Source organism: Camelus dromedarius, chromosome 17, assembly GCF_036321535.1.
Source record: "Camelus dromedarius isolate mCamDro1 chromosome 17, mCamDro1.pat, whole genome shotgun sequence".
Lineage (NCBI taxonomy): Eukaryota > Metazoa > Chordata > Mammalia > Artiodactyla > Camelidae > Camelus > Camelus dromedarius.
Window position 1 is genome coordinate 2,439,572 of NC_087452.1, and position 17,810 is coordinate 2,457,381.

Sequence of the window (17,810 nt, forward strand, 5' to 3'; positions counted from 1 at the left end):
TTGGCCTCAAGTCAGAGAGGCCGTGCATCCCTTTAGGTCGGAGACGTCAGGGCCAGGGCACACGGCCCCACTCTCCCCTTTTACTCGTGGAAACAGACCCCAGAGCGCGGATGCGTGCTCAGTGCCACACGCCACTCCGCCTTGGAGTCCTCAGGGGAGCCCGGCCCCCAACGCCCAGGCTGGGACGGTGCAGAAACGCCGCCGGAGGCGGGGCATGTGATGGCCCCTCCCTTGGGGCGGGGCGATGACGCCCGTTCCAGCTCTGTGACGCGCGGTCAAGAAAACCCGTGCGGCCATCCCCCCAATGGGCGTGGCTTCCGAGCCAGGCGCGATTCCATTGGGTATTTGTCTGCGGAAGGCGGGATTTAGCTCTTGATGGGCGTCAGGGGCGTGGCCTCCTTCCCGCAGGAGCGCCCCGTGCGGGACTCCAGCTCTCTGTGACGCAGCGCGGGCGCGGGCCGGGCGGAGCCGAGCCTTCGGAGCTCCGCCTCCAGCGGAGGCGGCCGAGGCCGGGGGCGTGTCGTGGGCGGGGCCACGCCCCGCCCCGCCCGGTCGCGGAGCGGTGGCAGCGCAGGGAGGGCCCGGCCCCGGGATGTGAGTGCGGCTGGGGTAGGGACGCGGGATGGGGCACGGGGCCAAGCACCGGGGGTTGCCAGGGGTCCCCGTGGGCGGGAGCACCAGTGCGCGGGCGGCCGGGCGAGCCCGCCAGGTGCGGGCCCAGGTACGGCGGGCGAGGGGTGCTCGGGCAGCGTGTGCCCAGGCCGGCCTCGCGTGTCCTAATCTGCCCGCGCCACTAATCTGCGGCCCACGGGACGGGAGCTGGCCGCAAGCCCCGACCTGGCGGCGGCCCGCGACATGCGCAGCTCTGACGTCTGCCCGCGGGCCCCACTAGCTGTCGGAGGCCCCCGCAGTGGCAACTGGGTTTCTGCTCCCTGTGCGGCGGCTGGGGAGCTGGGATGGGGGGTCCGCTGCGCGGCGGGGTCCGAGGTGACCCCCATTCCTGGCTCTGGCTTGGGCCGCAGCCTGCGTGAGCCCCGACCTGCTGTTTCCGGAAACTGTCCCCCCAGCTCTCAGAGATAGGGCGCTTTCTATGCTCAGTGGTTAAATGCGTTATCTCAATCCTCCTAACAGCCACACGTTTTACAGTTGAGGAAAGTGAGGCCTAAGGTCACACAGCTACTCAGTGTAATTGCTATAATGTGGGGTTGAGACGCTGAGGTCTCGTGGCCAGACCCACCTGGGTGCACAGAAACTGCTCCACAGACCCGCTGTGTGACCTTGGGCACACCTGGTCCCCTCTTGGGGCCCCTGGTGCGATGGTGGTGCTTCCCTCCTAGGGCTGCTGCGGGGACTGGGTTGGACAGTGTGGGAAAGAGCTGTGCAGAAAGGAACCCGCAGTGTTGTTGTTGTTGCTGTTGCCAAGTGACCCTTTCTCTGCCTGCCGCCGCGGGGGCTAGTGGTACTGGGTCAGGGCTGTCTGTTCATTCAGAGCCGGCTGGCGCAGAAGGGGAGGCTGCTTCCCACACTGAGGATGTCCCTGTCTGTCCCTGTGCCCACGGAAGGCCACACCCAACCCAGCTGTACCAGCATGTGCCGGAGACACGCTGGCCCATCGTGTACTCGCCGCGCTACAACATCACCTTCATGGGCCTGGAGAAGCTGCACCCCTTTGACGCAGGAAAATGGGGCAAAGTGATCAGCTTCCTGAAAGGTATGGAAGGCCCCCCGGGACCCTACTTCTGCTTCCTCTGCCCATTGCCACCACCCCGTGCTGTCTTCCCCAAACATAAGCTTCAGACCCTCCCAGCTCCAACCCTCAGACTGCCTTCCACACATGCTGTCAAGACGATCTTTCCAGACTTCGAAGCATGACATGCCCCTGTATCCCACCTTCACTGGCTCCCCATTGCTGTGGACCTAAGTCCCGTCTCTGTCCCTGGAGGCCCAGTACAAGGGGAGCTGATGAATGAATGATGGGCCCAGGGAAGCTGTCTCCAGGAAGTTTGGAGGAATGTAATGTCCATGGCCTACAAGCTCAGAGGGCCCCGGAGGTTGGACAGCCTTTGCTCCAGCCCCAGTGATTACAGATGGAGGAGACTGAGGCCCAGGAAGGTTAGCAAATGTGCCCAAAGTCACACAGCCATTAAGTGGGAGCGTGGGGTCTGGAACTCTCAGCTCCACATTCCTCCCCTCCGCGGCTCATCCCCTGCACAGGGTGATACTCTGGGGAGCTCACTATTTCGACTGCTGCTTGTAATCCAGGGGTCTGGTTCAAGTGGAAGATTCAGGCCTCACAGTGGGCCGGTGAAAAATATGTTCTTATTCCCTGTCTTGGGGGTTCTTAAACTGAGGGAGGTAGGAAATGTTCCCTGCAGTGCCACCTAGCAAGGAATGAAGAGTTGAATATCTTTAAATCACACAGCCCTTCTGATCACACCTTGGAGGAAGTTGCACTTTGTGGCTAGCCCACCTCCCTTGTAACAAATCTAGGGCAAGCCTAGGGCTCTGCGCCTTGCAGAGAATAGAATCAAATCAGAGATTCGTAACACTGTTGTTTGATTTTGTATCTTTGGTTTTTATTTCTGGTTCACTTCTATTGATGGTAAGTGATACTGATTTTCCATTGGCAAGAGTGACCAGAGTGAGTATTTAAAGAAAAATACTAAGAAGAAAAGCTTACAGTGCCCCTTGGGCTCCTGTGTCGCTCAGGAGCTGTACAGAGGGGTTCCTTGTCCCCCTCATCTCTGAGCTGACAGTCCTCCTGAGTTCCTGCCTTTCTCCTCTGAGGATGTGGGTGGAAAGGAGGCAGGGCCACAGGGTGAAAGGCCTTGGGTGCCACCAGGGCAGGAGCTGGCCCTTTGCCTGAAGGCAGTGGGGAGCCATGGAATGTTCAGGGTGGGAGGATACCTGCTGTATGCGGAGCTATTTGTGGGAAATATATGGAATTAGTTGGTCTCTACCAGGGTTGCCTTCTAAGGGTGACACATTAAAACAGGTCCCTTAGAGTCTAACCTCATCCTTCAATTTCCCTTGAGCCCAGAGCATCATGGTCCTGTTCTCACTGTGCCTCTGAGCTCTCTGCCTCAGTTTCTTCCTCTGCAAACTGGAGCGAATCCTGTGTGGTGTGTGTGAGGGGTGAGGACACAACGCAGTGTTCTCCAAACATCAGTCCTTTGCAACCCACTCTCGGGGCCTTGCAGTCGCCTCCTACCACTGGTTCCATCATTTCCTTCCTGTTTTGTAGTGACTTAGCCTTCATTTTTAAAAACTTGAATAAATTTGTTTTAAAAGGGAGCATCACGTCCTCTAAATAGAAAAAGCCAGTTTTATTTGCCACACATCGAAGGTCATGTTCAAAAAAATAAATGCAATGAAAACAACAGTGTATTTCGGCTCAGGGTGCTTCCTGTTGCTGTGAAACTGATTGCTGGGTTTGGGAGTGGTTAAAAAAATGGAGATGAACAAGGGTCAAGCGTATTTAAAGAGGGGCCATAGCACACCGAGCCTCCCATGATGTCTTCCAAAGGTGGAGGGAAAATTGATCAGAAGAGCTTTTCTCCCCTTGAGAGTCAACCTTCAACCCCGCCCCACCCGCCTCTGAAAGGTGGTCAGTCACAGCTGAACTCATCTCCCGGCTGTCAGCGGCCTGGGGCCCACGAGGCTCACTGTGCACAAGGTCTCACCCCTGGCCCGAGGCCTGGGAGGTGGCCCTGCTCTCCCACTGCCCACCTTCTGCTGGGGCAGAGCTGTCTGAGACTGAGTCTGCAGCCTGTGGAGGGGCTGGGCCGGGCCTGCCTGGAGGCCAGCGGGGATGCAGGTGCCTGCTCTGTGCTTTCAGAAGAGAAGCTCCTGTCGGACAGCATGCTGGTGGAGGCGCGGGAGGCCTCGGACGAAGATCTGCTGGTGGTGCACACGCGGCGCTATCTCAGCGAGCTCAAGGTATAGGGCCTGGGGGCTGCCAGCTGGGAGGGGCAGCCAGAGTGGGAGGGGGGCTCCACTCCTGTCCCTCTGCAGGGGGAGCACGTGAGTCTCTGGTCCCCAAGAGGAGACACCGGGGTCGGGCTGCTCCAGGGGTGGTGAGCTCCCCACCCTGGGAGTGTGACAGCAGGATGGCCACTTGGTGGAGATGGAGCCTCCACTGGGGCTTGGGGCGTCCATCTCAGTGACTTTCAGTCTGTGCTCTGTCGACAGGCCTCAGAGACCCCTGCTGGGATGACGCATGGGGGACCCCAGCCCCTTGGCCCCATCCAGCCAAAGCTGTTCCCGTTGGGCCTGCTTTTATATTGGGCTGAAGTTTCAGCTTTTCTTCTAAGGGCTTCTACTGCTTAAGACTTGTTCAAAACTGTTGGGCTGAAAACTCATTTTTACACCCCAAGGCCCAGCAGGGGACATAGACAAGAGGTCAGGAGGGGTGGTGGGTAGTGTCGGGGGGCGAACCAGAGCTCCTGCCCTTCCTAGGCCAGCGGCCACCACCCAGCTCCATGGTGGGAGCAGCACAGCCAAGGGCCTGACTTTTAAAGAGAAGCCAGAAGTTCAGATCACTAAGAGACAGTTCCTGATTCCTTAATGTAGCAACTCAAAATGAGTTTAAAAATTGTTTTAAATCCTACCTACTGACCGACCTGCGCCTGCAGGCTGCCTGCCAGTGACCTCCTTCCTGAGGAGCCACACAGCTCTCGAGGGTGGCTACAGTTCGGAGGGTGGAGGTGCTCAGTCAGTCCTGTGTGGGGGCAGGGGGGAGGCTGGGCCAGGGAGGCCCCAGAACCTGGCGGGGTCAGGGATGCTGCAGGGCCTCAACCCCGAGTGTGGGAGCCCTGACCTGACTGCTAGGCTCCCCAGCAGGACTCAGACTCAGAGCCAGAGAGGATTCCAGAGGTCACCAGGCCCCTCCCCTCTGCAGACGAAAAAGCCTAGGCCCAGAAAGGGGCCACTGCTGCACAAAGTCACCTGGGAAGTCTGGCAGGCCTGGGGGGTACTCGAGACAGGGTGTCCAGTCCAGTCTTCCCAGGTCCTGGTCATAGCTGTTGCCCTCCCTCCTGCCCCAGCGCTGGCCCTGAGCTGTGAGAATTCTAGATGGAGCTGCGACAGTGTGAGCTCAGGAAGGATCACCAGGAAGAGGGTGAAACTTGGCTCCTGGGAGAGAGAGGTGTGCAAGGTCTTGGCAGGAAGCCCAGCACTTGGCTGCCCTGGTTTCCTGGGGCCCGGACATGCATGATCACCGTCCATAGGCCAGGGGCTGGGCCAGGAGGACATGGGTGCCAGAGTCCAGGGGGAGGGCAGGGGTGGCTACAGGAGGCACAGGCACTGAGCTGGAGCAAGGTGGGGCCAGGGGGAGTGAGTATGCCGGGACAAAGCTGGAGTCAGGGGAGAGGCTCCAGGGCCCCATCCATCTGAAGGGCCTTTTGAAGAGCTGACTGCATGCCTGGCCTTGGGCCCCCAGAAGCCTGAAGACCGCTTACTATATGATAAGTAGTAAAAACAAGTATTAACAGGCAGAGTCCCAACTAGAAAACTGAGGTCCAGGACAGGAGGAGGATTCAGGTATGCCAGCACAACCAAGACACTATGATTGAGCTATATATTTGACTTGAAGCTCCCTGGCAGCCAGAGCAAAAAGAGAAACATGATGATTTCCATATGACCTACTAAGAAGGAGAAGTGTTCAGTCGTCTGACACATCTATAGGGAGTACTCACTATGTGCTGAGTACAAAAGAAGAGTAAGCTAGGTTCCCTGCTCCCAAGGCTTTGCATTTTCATTGTAGAAGACTGAAAATAAAGAAGTTACCACACAGTTGTGTTTCAGAGAGCACCAAAGGGCTCTGAAGGGAAAAAAAGAAAAAGGGTAACTGGGCGGAGGTGTGCTCATTTGGCCTGAGTAGTCAGGGAGGGCTTCACAGAGGAAGTGATGTGCCAGCTGAGACCACAGAATGAGGAGCAGGTGATAATGTGGGGTTTTAAGGGAAGAATGTTGCAGAGTCTCAGGGATGGAGGGGGAGGGGACTTGGTCCCCCCTGGAAGCAGCCATATTCAAACACTGAGGGGGTGCGTGAAGTGGTCAGGGAGGCCGGCAGCACTGGGCCATGGGCTCTGCAGGCCGCGGAGGAGTTTGGACTTTGTCCCAGGTGTCACGGGAGAGTGACGTAGGGCCACATGCCCTTGACACAAAGGTGAGACCCATGTCCAGTCCAGGCATTGTCTCACAGTCATAGAAAACAAATTTATGGTTACCCAAGGGGAAAGGGGGGACATATGTTAGGAGTTTGGGATTAACAGATACACACTACTACAAATAAAATAGATGAACAGCGCAGTACAGCACAGGGAACCATATTCAATACCTTGTAATAAACTACAATGGAAAATAATCTGAAAAAGAATACATGTGTAACCGAGTCACTATGCTGTCCACCGGAAACTAACGCAGCCTTGTAAATCGACTATACATCCATGAAAAAGAAAGACTCACTCCCCTCGCACCAGGCGTCTCCACTTCACTCCTCGCGATGGCTGAGTCCTGGTCTGTCGTGTGGATGGACCGCATTTTGTTTATTCCTTCCTCGGCTGGTGGACGTTGGAGTTCTTTCCAGCTTTTGGCCTTTGTGCCTTTGTTGCTGTGAACATTCACGAACAAGGGCCTGTTTCAGTGCGTATTTCCAATTAGTTCGGGAATTGGAAATACCTAGGAGCGGAATTGCTGGGCCATCAGGTAATTCTGTTGAACTTTCTGAGAAACAGCCAAAATGATTCCCACGGCAGCTGCACATTTTGTGTTCCTGACAACTGCGCACAGGGTTCCAGCATCGCTGTAGCTCCACAACGCTTGTTTTCCGTTTTGTTAACTGAAGCCAGCTTGGTGTGAACCGTATCTCATCGTGGTTTAATTTGCATTTCCCTAATGGTTAATGACCGAGCACCTTTCCATGTGCTTCTTGGCTGCTTACGTATCTCCTTTGAAGAAGTGTCTGTTGGCCCATTTCAAAAATTGGGTTGTTTGTTATTTTTGTGGTTGAGTCATAGTTCTTTATATATCCCGGATTTATAAATAATACTTTCTCCCATTCTGTGGTTTATGTTTTCACTCCATTGATGTTCCAAATTTTTAAACTTTGCTGAAGTTCAATTTGTATTTTTTTTTCTTTTGTTGGTTGTGCTTTTGGTGTCGTATCTAAGGATCCATTGCCAAACCCAAGGTCATGAAGATTAACCCCTATGTTTTCTTCTAAGAGTTTTATAGTTTTAGCTTATATTTAGGTCTCTGATCCATTTTGAGTTAATTTTTGTATGTGGTGTGAGGTAGGGGTCCGAGTTCATATTTTGCGTGTGGACACCCTGTTCTCCCAGCACCGTTTGTTACAGAGACTGTTCTTTCCCCATTGACTGGCCTGGGGGCCCTGCTGGAAAGTCACTTGGCCACAGATGTGTGGGTTAATTCTGGGCTGTCTGGTCTCTTCCCTCGGTCTGTGTGCCCAGCCTGCACCACTTGGATTGCTGAAGCTTGGTGGTCAGCTTTGGAATTGGGAACTGTGAGTTCTCCAACTTTGTTCTTTTTTAAGACTGTTTTCGCTTTTCAGGGTCCTTTAAGATTCCATGTGAATTATTGGATTAACTTCTTCATTTCCAAAAAAAAAATAAAAAGGCATTGGGATTTTGATAGGGATTGTGCTGAATCTGTAGATGAATTAGGAGAGTATTGTCATCTTTACAATATTAAGCTTTCCATCCCATGAACACGGGGTGTCTTTCCACTTATTTAGATCTTATTTAAGTTCTTTCAACAATGTTTTGTAGTTTTCAGGGTCCAAGTCTGTTACCTGCTTGGTTAAATTTATTCTTTTTGATGTTGTTGTAAATGAACTTGCTTTCTTCATTTCCTTTTCAAGATATGGCTTCAGTATCTCTCATCCTCCACCCCCCACTGGCTGCTGAGGGTGGGGGCAGGCAGTGACTTACCGTTTTCCTCCAGTGGCTCATTTGTTTGCTCACTTATTCATGGAGAACAGTGGTTCTGTGCCTCCACATGCCAGGCCTGTGCTGAGGGGTAGGGTTGGTGTGACGGACAGGTGGAGCCAGCCGCCTTCCTCTCACTAGGTCTGCCCACCACCACACACATGCACACAGGTGCCCCCACCCACCAGCACGTGCATGCGTGCGCACACACACACACACACGCGCGCACACACACACACACACACACACACACGCGGGTCTTGCAGCTGTCTAGACTCCCTCCTCCCAGCTCTAGCTTCCCAACCCACACCCTCCCTGGCCCCGTGGTGCCTCTGTGTTACAGTCAGAAGAGATGGGGCGCCCGCGGGCTTCTCTCTTCTTAGACCACGAGCAGTGCTGCTCCTGGGGCCGCCCTCCGTGGCTCCTGCATTGAGTGAGGAAGCAGAGAGAGCATCCCCAGTCTTCAGCCGTCCTCAGCCTTCCCTGCCTGGGAGGGGTGCCACGTGGGCATTTGGCAGCGGTGCAGGCAACCTGGGGGCAGCACATCTGGACCCTGACCAAAGTCTCCCCTGTTGGCTGGTGGCTGAAGCTGCAGGGGCCCCTCTGGGGGCTGACGTGGGTTCTGTCCTGCCCCCCGCCCTGGCCTCTCATGGGTGCCCCTGGCAGAGGTGCCCTGGGTCCTGTCCCACTTCTCTGCCCCATCCTCCCCTGCTCCTCTCTGCTGATTCTCCCCACCCCACAGTGGAACAGGCCCAGGCCCCTCCCGTCCTAAATCCCCCTGACGGGTGAGCGTAGAGCCATCTTCCTGTTCTCCCTCTCAGGGCCTCTCTTAGGAAAACCTTCTCTCTGCCTGCCCTCCTCTGGCCCCCCCTACACCCTGCCACCCCTCCTGCCCTCAGTCCTCCCATGGGCTCCCCTTCTGGGCCCCGGCCCTCTGCCTTGGGTCCCCACCTGCTGCCTGGACCCGCCCATCTCGCCTCCCCCAGACCCTCGTCAGCCCTCACTCCCTCCCGGGGGCGGCTGCCTCTGTTACTCCCTTAGCTGGTCCTGTCACTGCGGCAGCTTGGGAGCTGCGCACGTCTGACGGCTTCCCACTGCTCTGGGAATGCCCTCTGAACGCCCTTGGGCAGACCAGGCCCTTCCGACCAGCGGCCAGCACAGCCCTGTCCCAGCTGCGCCATCTTCTCCTTACAGGTGTCAAGTCCCTGACTGAGGTCACCATCTTACCGTGACCCCTGCGTCTGGGTAACTGCCGTCCAGCTGCAGTCTCAGCATGACGTCACCATCTCCCAAAGCCTCTCGCCCCACCCCCACCCAGACTGTTTTTCTCCCCCCACCACCCCACGCATAGCTGTCATAGGGCATGTCAGCGCCTCCCAGCTTGGCAGATGTCCATCTGTGAGCGCAGGACCAGCCCCACCTCCGGGGCCTGGCGCCCAGCAAGATCTTCGTGAATACCTCCCACGTGCCGGGGCCCCTGCAGGGCTCTGCCTGGGGTCGGTGCTGAGCAGGGGCCTGGACCTCAGGCATTCTCAGCCAGGCAGGAGATGGTCCAGGATGAGGGTGCCCGGACGCTTGCCCAGGCCCCTGGAGGTGGTAGGGAAAGCTGTGTCCTGATCGTGGTGCAGAGGCCTTTTGGGTGCCCCAGATCCTCCCGCCCCAGCAGCAGAGATGAGGGCGTCCAGCCCCTTAGGAAGGGACTTCCGATTCCCAGTGGTTGGAGATGGTGTGCTGTGCTGGGGAGCCGGAGCCCTGCGCTCCAGACTCGGCTCTGTCAGTGACTCATTGTGACCTTGGGAGGAAAGATCCTTCCCCTAGGGCCTCAGTGTCCCCTGTGTGCAGTGGGCGGGCTGGGCCAGTGCTGGGTCCTTTCCCCAGTGAGCTGGAGTCGCCGGCAGCTCTTGTTCTGGGCACTAGAGGGCAGCAGAGGGCCTGGGAGCAGGAGGTCGGCGGGCTGACTTCGCAGCTCGGTAAACGCGGTGCCAATGTCTCTGCACCGAATCCAGAGCTCTCATTTCTCACCCGAGGAGCTGCACTTGTGGGGAGCTCCCCAGGCACCCTGAAGCTGGCACAGGGGGAGTCCGCTCCCCCACTGCTGCCTCTGGGCCCACCGGGCAGAGGGAGGCCAACGACCCGCGTGTCTTTCCACAGTGGTCCTTTGCGGTTGCAGCCATTACGGAGATCCCCCCTGTCATCTTCCTGCCCAACTTCCTCGTGCAAAGGAAGGTGCTGAAGCCCCTGCGGACCCAGACGGGAGGAACCATAATGGTAGGTGGGGGGCCGGCGGACGGAGCAGCAGCGGTGGGCAGGGGCCCCCGGGATCCTTCCCCACACCCCTTGTCTGCCCAGGCTCTCCATCCGGAATGCCCTGTCTCACTTAGTGGTTGAGCAAAGTCTTCTAAATAGTACGTAAGGCAGCAACAAGAGCTCTTTCTTCCAAAGGCTCCGCATCTGGGACATTAGGAGTCACTGTTCCTCCCCCAAGACCGCCTATTGGAGTTACTGTGTTTGCTGGTGTTTAAGATGCTGCCTCACCACCCCCAGGGAGTGTGTCCTAAAACTGACTCCGAGGTTGCAGATTTCAGATGGAAACAAAACCCAATGAGTTCAGTGCGATGGTGGGTGTGGCAGCCGAGAACAAAGCTGGCTTTCACACCCTGTGTGTAGGTTTCCCTAAAACTGGCCGCAGGCTGCGGCGTTGATGGAAGAGGCGCATTTCAGATTTAAGTTGGATGACCTAACTCAGACCTAGACCAACGCCTGTGATCCCTGTAGTTTCCTTTTAAGCTTTGCTAATTTGTGCATTCTTCTTGGTTTATGAGAATCGTCCTGCCCACTCTCAAATTTTGATTTCCTACAGGATTTCAGTCTTAAGTCCACAGTATTTCCACAGCAGAAATGTCTGTTTTCCCTTTGAAAGACACATTAGCATCCTTGTCAGCTCATGTGCAGTCCTAGGAACGAAACTTTTAATTTTCTCCAGTTTCCTCCCAAAACTGCAAAGGGGCTTACGCACTGCATGTCTCATAAACCAGCCGATCTGGAGTGTGCTGGGGGGGGGTGCCTCCTGTACCCCCACCTCACAGCTCACCCCCACCTTGGAGGGGGCTGGAAACGGTGTGGATGAGATGAGTGAGTGGGTCAGTGAGTGAGTGAGTGAAGGACTAGCCTCCTGCAGCCTCACTCAGTGCTTGTCTCCCCAGGCGGGGAAGCTGGCCGTGGAGCGAGGCTGGGCCATCAACGTGGGTGAGTGCCCTGGGGCCGGGCCTGGGCCCTGAGGGAGCCAGAGGGTAGGACCCTGGAGCAGACGTGCAGCTACCTAGTGCTGGGGAGGGACCCTCCCCCCCCCCGCCACCTAGTGCCTCCGACCAGGTGGGACCCTGGTCTGAAAGACTTCCCCCAGGAGGCTTCCCAGCTTCGCCTTTGCACACTTCCAGTGACAGGAAGCTCACTCCTTTCCAGAGAGCCTGGGCAGCTCTGCCTGGGGCTAAATCCTGCAGAGTGTCAGATGCTCCCCTCAAACCCTTCATCAGCCTCCTGGGGCCCGGGACAGCCTGTGGGGGCTCTGTCTGCCACGTCACACTGGGCAGACAGGGCTAGGGCCAGTGCCACACCCTGAGGGCTAGCATGGCCCCTGGACTCTGCAGGATTGGCTCACGCGAGGGCTGCTCGCCTGGTCTTCCTTGTCCCCGTCGTTGTCTGGCAGGGAGGCTCAGCACGTCACACTTTGCAAATCCCTTTTCTGTCCAGTCTCCTGTGTGGGCTGGTACTGCTCTCAGCTGTGTTATATGGGTGAGGAAACAGATGTGGAGAGAGGCCTGGTGGCTCGCCCAGCGCCCCAGAGCAGGGGCCCCACCTTTGGCGCTGAGCTCTGGGAGGCCAGGTGCGCAGCGGGAGGGCTGGCATCACCATGAGGTTATGATACTCTGCTGATCAAGCCGGATGAGTGACGCATGGGCTGGGTGTCTGCAGCAGGGCTCCCACAGGTGTGCCGGAAGCCCTCCCCATGGGAGGTGGTGTGGCCTGAGATTGCTTAAGAGCCTGGGTCCTGATCCAGTCTGGGTCTGAATCATGGTTCTGCTGTTAGCTAGCTGTGTGATCCTGGGCCAGTTGCTGACCCTCTCTGTGCTGCAGTTTCCTTATCTGTAAAATGGGGGCAGTGATAGCAGTGCCCCCTCCTAGGGCCGTAGGGAGGCTTCAGCGAGCTCAGTGCTCAGGTGGGAGTTCACCACTGGCTGTAATCTCATGGTTATGATCCATCATGGCCTCCTGGGTGGTGGAAGAGACAAGCCCCTTGTACCCCTGGGCCCGGCTTCACTCTGCTGGGTGGGGCGGCTGTTGGGATCAATGTCAGAGGCCCCTGCAGGTCAGGGGAGTGGGGCTCTGTGGGTGTGGAGGCTGTGGTCTCAAGGTTGGGGAAAGAGGGGGCTGAACCCTGGTCTCCAGGGCCCTCCCCGTTGCCATGGGCTGCTATGACCAGCAGGGGGCGCCCTTCTGACCATCCCCTTCCACCACCCACAGAATCTGGTGGTCCCAAGGTAAACGGGTCCCCCAGAGCCCCACTGCCCCTTCCTTGTGTGGGAGTCGCAGGGGGCAGGCCCCAGCCCTGTGGGGACAAGGAACAGCTCTCTGCCTTGGGGAGGATGAGCTCCCATCCCCTGGCGGGGGGGTGGGCATTGGAGGCTGACTTGCAGGGACATCCGAGAGGCGTCTAGCTGTGGGCAGGGGTGGCCGTGATGACGCACTGTCTGTGCCCAGGCACCAAGTTCACTTTGCCCCCCCAGAGGTGTCCCTGGGGGGTGAGTGGGGGGGCGCGGGGGGTTGGGGAGAGGCTGGGAGGGAAGAGGGGCGGGAGATCCCGGGCCGAGCCCTTGAGCCGGCCCTGACCGAGCCATGTCTGTCCTGGCAGGTGGAGGCTTCCACCACTGCTCCAGCGACCGGGGCGGGGGCTTCTGCGCCTACGCGGACATCACGCTGGCCATTAAGGTGCGCCCCAGAGCACGTGGGGGCTCGCCTCCAGGAGCTTCCCTGGAACAGCCCCCCAGTTTGGAGTTCTCACCCGACATTGCAGAGAAGGGAACTGGGGCTCAGGAGGGGAGGGAGCTCAGCCGGGTCGCTCAGCCAGGTGGGGACCCAGACCCAGGTCCCACACGTCCTCTCGCGTGGGGCCTGTGCCCTTGGGTGAGGACAGCCTTCAACCAGGGCAGGGGACTGGCGGGGAGCAGCTTTCTTGTCAGTATTAAATTATGAGAGGAAGAGGGTTGCTCCAGAAGAGCAAGGGGGCGAGAGAAGTAATAATCGCGTTGGTGAAGGTAGCAGCGGGCATTTACTGTGGGCTCCCCCTGTGCCAGCCTCCGAATCCAGGGCTCACCCATTAATCCATGTTGCAGACGGGGAAGCTGGGGCCCAGACGGGTGGGGTCACAGCCCAAAGGGGCAGAGCTGGCACTGACCCCACTGCTCCCCCAGCCCGGCCTTGTGCTGGGAGCCAGAATGGGCCAACGTGGGTCCTGTCCTCCCAGGGCACAGACTCAGAGAGGAGGGGGCAGATCCGCAGGCCCCAGCCATTAGGAGAAGGGTCGCCCTGGAGGCCTTCCTGGAGGGTAGGGGAAAGGAGGAGGCTTTAGGGCTGGGCCTTGCAGGAAGGCAGAGACTGCAGAAGGAAGCTCCGGGCACAGCCTGGAGGGGAGGTTCCCGGCTCTGCACCCTCCACGTTTCCCCAGGAATCCTGGGCTCTCTCTGAGGGCCAGCCTGATGTTCCTCTTACCTCCTGATCTCCAGCCCTTCAGGGCACAGCACGCGCCCCCTCCTCCAGGGAGCCTTCCCTGAACATGCACGCATGCTCCTGTGGAGCCACACAGCTCTCTTGAGTGGTGGAGGCTTTGCCCGGTGGCCTGACCTTCCCCAGCATGTACAAGCTCCCACCCCACCCCCTCACCAATGGGGGTCCCTGAGGGCTGCGTCCTCCAGTCTGTGTGGGTCCTCACCCTCCTCTCTACCCCGGGCAGTTTCTGTTTGAACGAGTGGAGGGCGTCTCTAGGGCCACCATCGTGGATCTGGATGCCCATCAGGTGAGTGTCCTGTGGGGGCTGGGGTCTCAGGGGCCCGGTCCCCAAGGGCCTCCCATACTCCCCATCAGCCTCTGTCGGACACACGACCCCTTCCTGTGGGCCGCCTCCCCAAGGAGCATCCCCAAGCCTCAAGCTGGGCCTCTGCCACTGGCCTGCAGGTGCCTGGGGCATCTCCTTGGGTGTGGAGGAGAGTCCTGGTTTGGCCAAGGATGCCTGCCTGTGAGCACGCCCGTGTGCTCCCCGCAGGGCAATGGGCACGAGCGGGACTTCATGGGTGACAAGCGCGTGTACATCATGGACGTCTACAATCGCCACATCTACCCCGGCGACCGCCTTGCCAAGCGTAAGCTGCCCCCGCCCTCAGCCTCAAGTGCACTCTGGCTTGGATGAGGCTCTCTCTCTGGGGTATTTCCTCCATGCTGGGCCCTGCAGAGGTCACTTCATTTAGTTGTCCTCAGCATCCCCTTGAGGTGGGGACGGTCCCCGTTTTACAGACAAGGAAACTGAGACCTAAACTAACCGAGGTCATTGGACACACCCAATACCACACAAACTTGCCCGTGAAACACATGTGTGAGTCCTCATACTGGGGTAGCCACCAGAAGAATAAAATGCTCTTCTCTTAGGCACGTAGCTGTCTGGTAGGAAACAGGAAAGAACGAAAAAGAAACAAGAAGGGAAAAATACATAAATAGAACATATGAAGTAAGATGGCAGAAATCTTCAGTTCATACATAAGAGGGATTACAAAAAATACAAGCGGATTAGACTAATTGATCAAAAGGCAGAGGCTCTCAGATGAGCTTTGTGGGGAGGGGACATTTATGCAGGAAGAACCAGCGGGTCTGCTGTTGGTAACTCAGCCACTGATGTGGCCCCCAGAACCCGTTTCTGAACTGAATCTCGAATGTGCCGGACTTGGACCTGAAGGCACTGGGGTGTCCACACATCCAGGCGAGGGCTCACAGAGTGAGATCAGACACTAGTTGTGGGTCCCTGCGTCCCCAGGGCAGCATTTCATCTGTGATCCTGTTTTCCTTTCCTATGGGTCTGTGTTTCAGCACTTCTGCTCTCTTTAGCTTGGCTTTGGGTGGATAAGAGGATGAGAGGTCGGGCAGTGCTGAGGGCAGAGCAGTTCCAGCTCTGCCTCGGGTACCGGTAGGGAAACGGGCAGACCTTGCCCTCCCGAGCCTCAGTGTTCCTCCTCTGCATGTTGGGGCTCTTCCTGCCACCCTGGCAGAGGCCATCAGGAGGAAGGTGGAGCTGGAATGGGGCACGGAGGATGACGAATACCTGAGTAAAGTGGAGAGGAACCTGGAGAGAGCCCTCAAGGAGCATCAGCCTGACGTGGTTGTGTACAATGCGGGCACGGACATCCTCGAGGGTGACCGCCTTGGGGGGCTGTCCATCAGCCCGCAGGTGAGTCCTGGCCCTGGGGCCGAGGTGGGTCTGTTCCTGGGACCCAGCAGCAGCAGGGAAGGTGGGCAGCCCTGGTGCTTCTCCTGATGTCAGAGGGGATGAGCTGAAGCAGCAGCAGTCCAGACCAGGGTTAGACCTGGAGCAGGACTTCCCGATACCCCGAGGACCCAGGCCTTCCCCATCCCCCCCACAGGGCGTCGTGAGGCGAGATGAGCTGGTGTTCCGGATGGTCCGAGGCCGCCAGGTACCCATCCTCATGGTGACCTCGGGCGGGTACCAGAAGCGCACGGCCCGCATCATCGCCGACTCCATCCTTAATTTGCATGGCGTGGGGCTCATCGGGCCTGAGGCAGCCAGCGTCTCGGCACAGAACTCAGACACCCCTCTGCTGCCCCCGGAGGTGCCCTGACTGCACTGCCCTTGAGTGGCTCCCTGCCTGCTGCCCACCCACCTGCCCCTCAGTGCTTCTCCTTTTCCAACCAAGGGGTGGGGGGGCCTCGCGCACAGCTCCACTCTCTCCACTGGGTGTCGGGGGTCTCCAGGCCCCTCTGTGGGCGGGGGCAGAGGGCAGGGCCTGAGTCCCAGCACAACCCACACGGTCACGGTCACGGTCATGGCCTGACCAGGCCCTGTGCAGACAGACAGTGGTTCTCCCAGGAGGGAGGAGGGCAGGTGAGGCCCCCGGGCACAGGGAGGGCCCCCAGGGGTGGGGTGTTCTGGTTAACAAAACAGTACGACCGTTTCAGACCGAGGACATTTCCGTCTCTCCTGAGGCTGGGCCTCCTCCCTCCTCATCTTCACCCTCATCTCCTCGTCCCAGGCCTGGGAGGGCTGAGGGGTGCTGGAGCCAGGCCTCGGGAGGAGGGGGGGTCCCTGCATTCCCAGCCAGCGGGCAGGAGCCTTGGGCCTGGATGTCCGGGCGGCAGGGAGGGGGACACAGGTGGGTTTTCCCTTCTGTCACCCTCCAGCAGAGCAAGGGCTGGACCAGCTTTCCCAGAGCCTCTGCCTGGCAGTGCGCGGGAGGGGAGGCCTGAGGGGCCCCAAACCCGGATCTCCACAGTGTCTTGCCCATCCAGGGAGAGCGGCAGTTTGGGGGGTAGAATGCGTGGCTCAGGGACAGGCCTCAGCTCTGGAGGCTTGAGGGGGCAGAGGCAGGCGGGGCTCAGATGGGGAAATCGGGGCAGTGCAGGTGGCCATGCTGGGTCCTGCAGGTCCAGGCGGGAATGGGATGCGGGTGAGGCCAGGCTGGAGTTCCTGGAGGAGAGTGGAGGGTCTGCAGGTGGTGAGGGCAGGGGCTGCAGCCTCTGCTGGCCTCACCCAAAGTGCTGGGCCCTGATTGCGCTCTGCATTTGGGGTCCCAGGTGGGCTCTGACCTTGTCCTCAGCTCTACTCTGAGAGGGATGCTCAGCCCCTCCCCGGGAAGCTGGCACAGTGATGGGGAGGGGTGCACACTCCTCCTTGCCGGGGTGTGTTCTTCGTGATGAGATGGGGTGGGGCGGGAAGGCCGTCCATCCATGGTCAGTGTGGGTGTGGGACGTGTGCTCCTCGCCACCTGGGGGTCTCCTGAATTCGCCCACTTTCTCCCTTATCCCCCTCACTGCTGTCTCTGCCGGGGTTGGGGGTGCTTCCGGGAAGGGTCCCAAGATCACCAATTGTCGAAAATGCTGACCACCTGGACCAGCCCTGAGGCACTAATCATGGCTTGGACGCCCCACCCTCCCTACCCCTCCCGTGGTCTCTGTCTCTGACTCGAGGCACCTAACACCCCTTCAACTCCCACTCAAGCCGGCGACCTCTGGGGGCAGGCGAGGGGCTGGCTTGTCCCCAGGGAGCCCATGTTTGAGAGACTCATAAAGGCTCTTCTTGATCAGAGCTGGCTGCCATGTGTTCTTGAGGTGGGGAGTCCCTTCCTCCGCAGGATGAAAGGAAACGAAGGTGGGAAAACCGCAGAGCACGAGGCCTGGCGTGGGGTCGCTGCCCGATGGGTGGGCGTATTTAATTCCGTCCTATGAAGAAGGTCGTTATTCCCATTTGACAGAGGAGGCAACTGAGACTCAGGAATTTGCCCGGGCCATGCATCTAGTGAAAAGCAGAGCCAGATCTGACCCCAGCTCTGCCAGATTCCAGAGTATCTGTTCTCAGCTGCCTCAGATTTGGCAAGGGTGAGGGAAGTGTTCTCCAGACAGAGAGGGGTTCGGGGTTGGGGCAGGCGGGGCTGGGCGGGCCGGCGGGGCTGGGCGGGCCGGCAGGGCTGGGCGGCGATGGGGGCTCGGCACCGTGTGGGAAGCGGCTGGGGGCCCTGGCCGGGGTTCTCCCTGCCCTGGGCTGGGCACACATGCTGGAGCATCCGTGGGGCCGGGCCAGGCCAGAGG

At 58.6% G+C, this 17,810-nt stretch overlaps 1 protein-coding gene across 5 annotated transcripts; it reads left to right on the forward strand.

Moving 5' to 3' along the window:
* Positions 1 to 529: 529 nt before the first annotated feature.
* Positions 530 to 17,310, forward strand: HDAC11 (histone deacetylase 11). 5 transcript variants are annotated; one of them, XM_031471010.2, is made up of 10 exons: positions 536 to 594; positions 1,563 to 1,711; positions 3,839 to 3,939; positions 10,101 to 10,217; positions 11,153 to 11,195; positions 12,859 to 12,935; positions 13,957 to 14,019; positions 14,266 to 14,362; positions 15,260 to 15,438; positions 15,632 to 17,310. In XM_031471010.2, coding segments are annotated over exons 1-10 (1,044 nt in total). In that variant the 5' UTR covers positions 536 to 592; the 3' UTR covers positions 15,848 to 17,310. The 5 variants fall into 5 exon arrangements, with proteins under 5 accessions (XP_064352266.1, XP_031326870.1, XP_064352264.1 ...); XM_064496196.1 differs by lacking the exon at positions 11,153 to 11,195 and having other exon boundaries at positions 530 to 594; XM_064496194.1 differs by lacking the exon at positions 11,153 to 11,195 and having other exon boundaries at positions 14,178 to 14,362.
* Positions 17,311 to 17,810: the final 500 nt, after the last annotated feature.

Bases quoted from the DNA above. Each gene is read 5' to 3' on its own strand.
- HDAC11 (XM_064496194.1), top strand. The intron at 3,940-10,100 runs GTATAGGGCCTG...GTCTTTCCACAG, and splicing joins GCTATCTCAGCGAGCTCAAG to TGGTCCTTTGCGGTTGCAGC. The intron at 12,936-13,956 runs GTGCGCCCCAGA...TACCCCGGGCAG, and splicing joins ACATCACGCTGGCCATTAAG to TTTCTGTTTGAACGAGTGGA.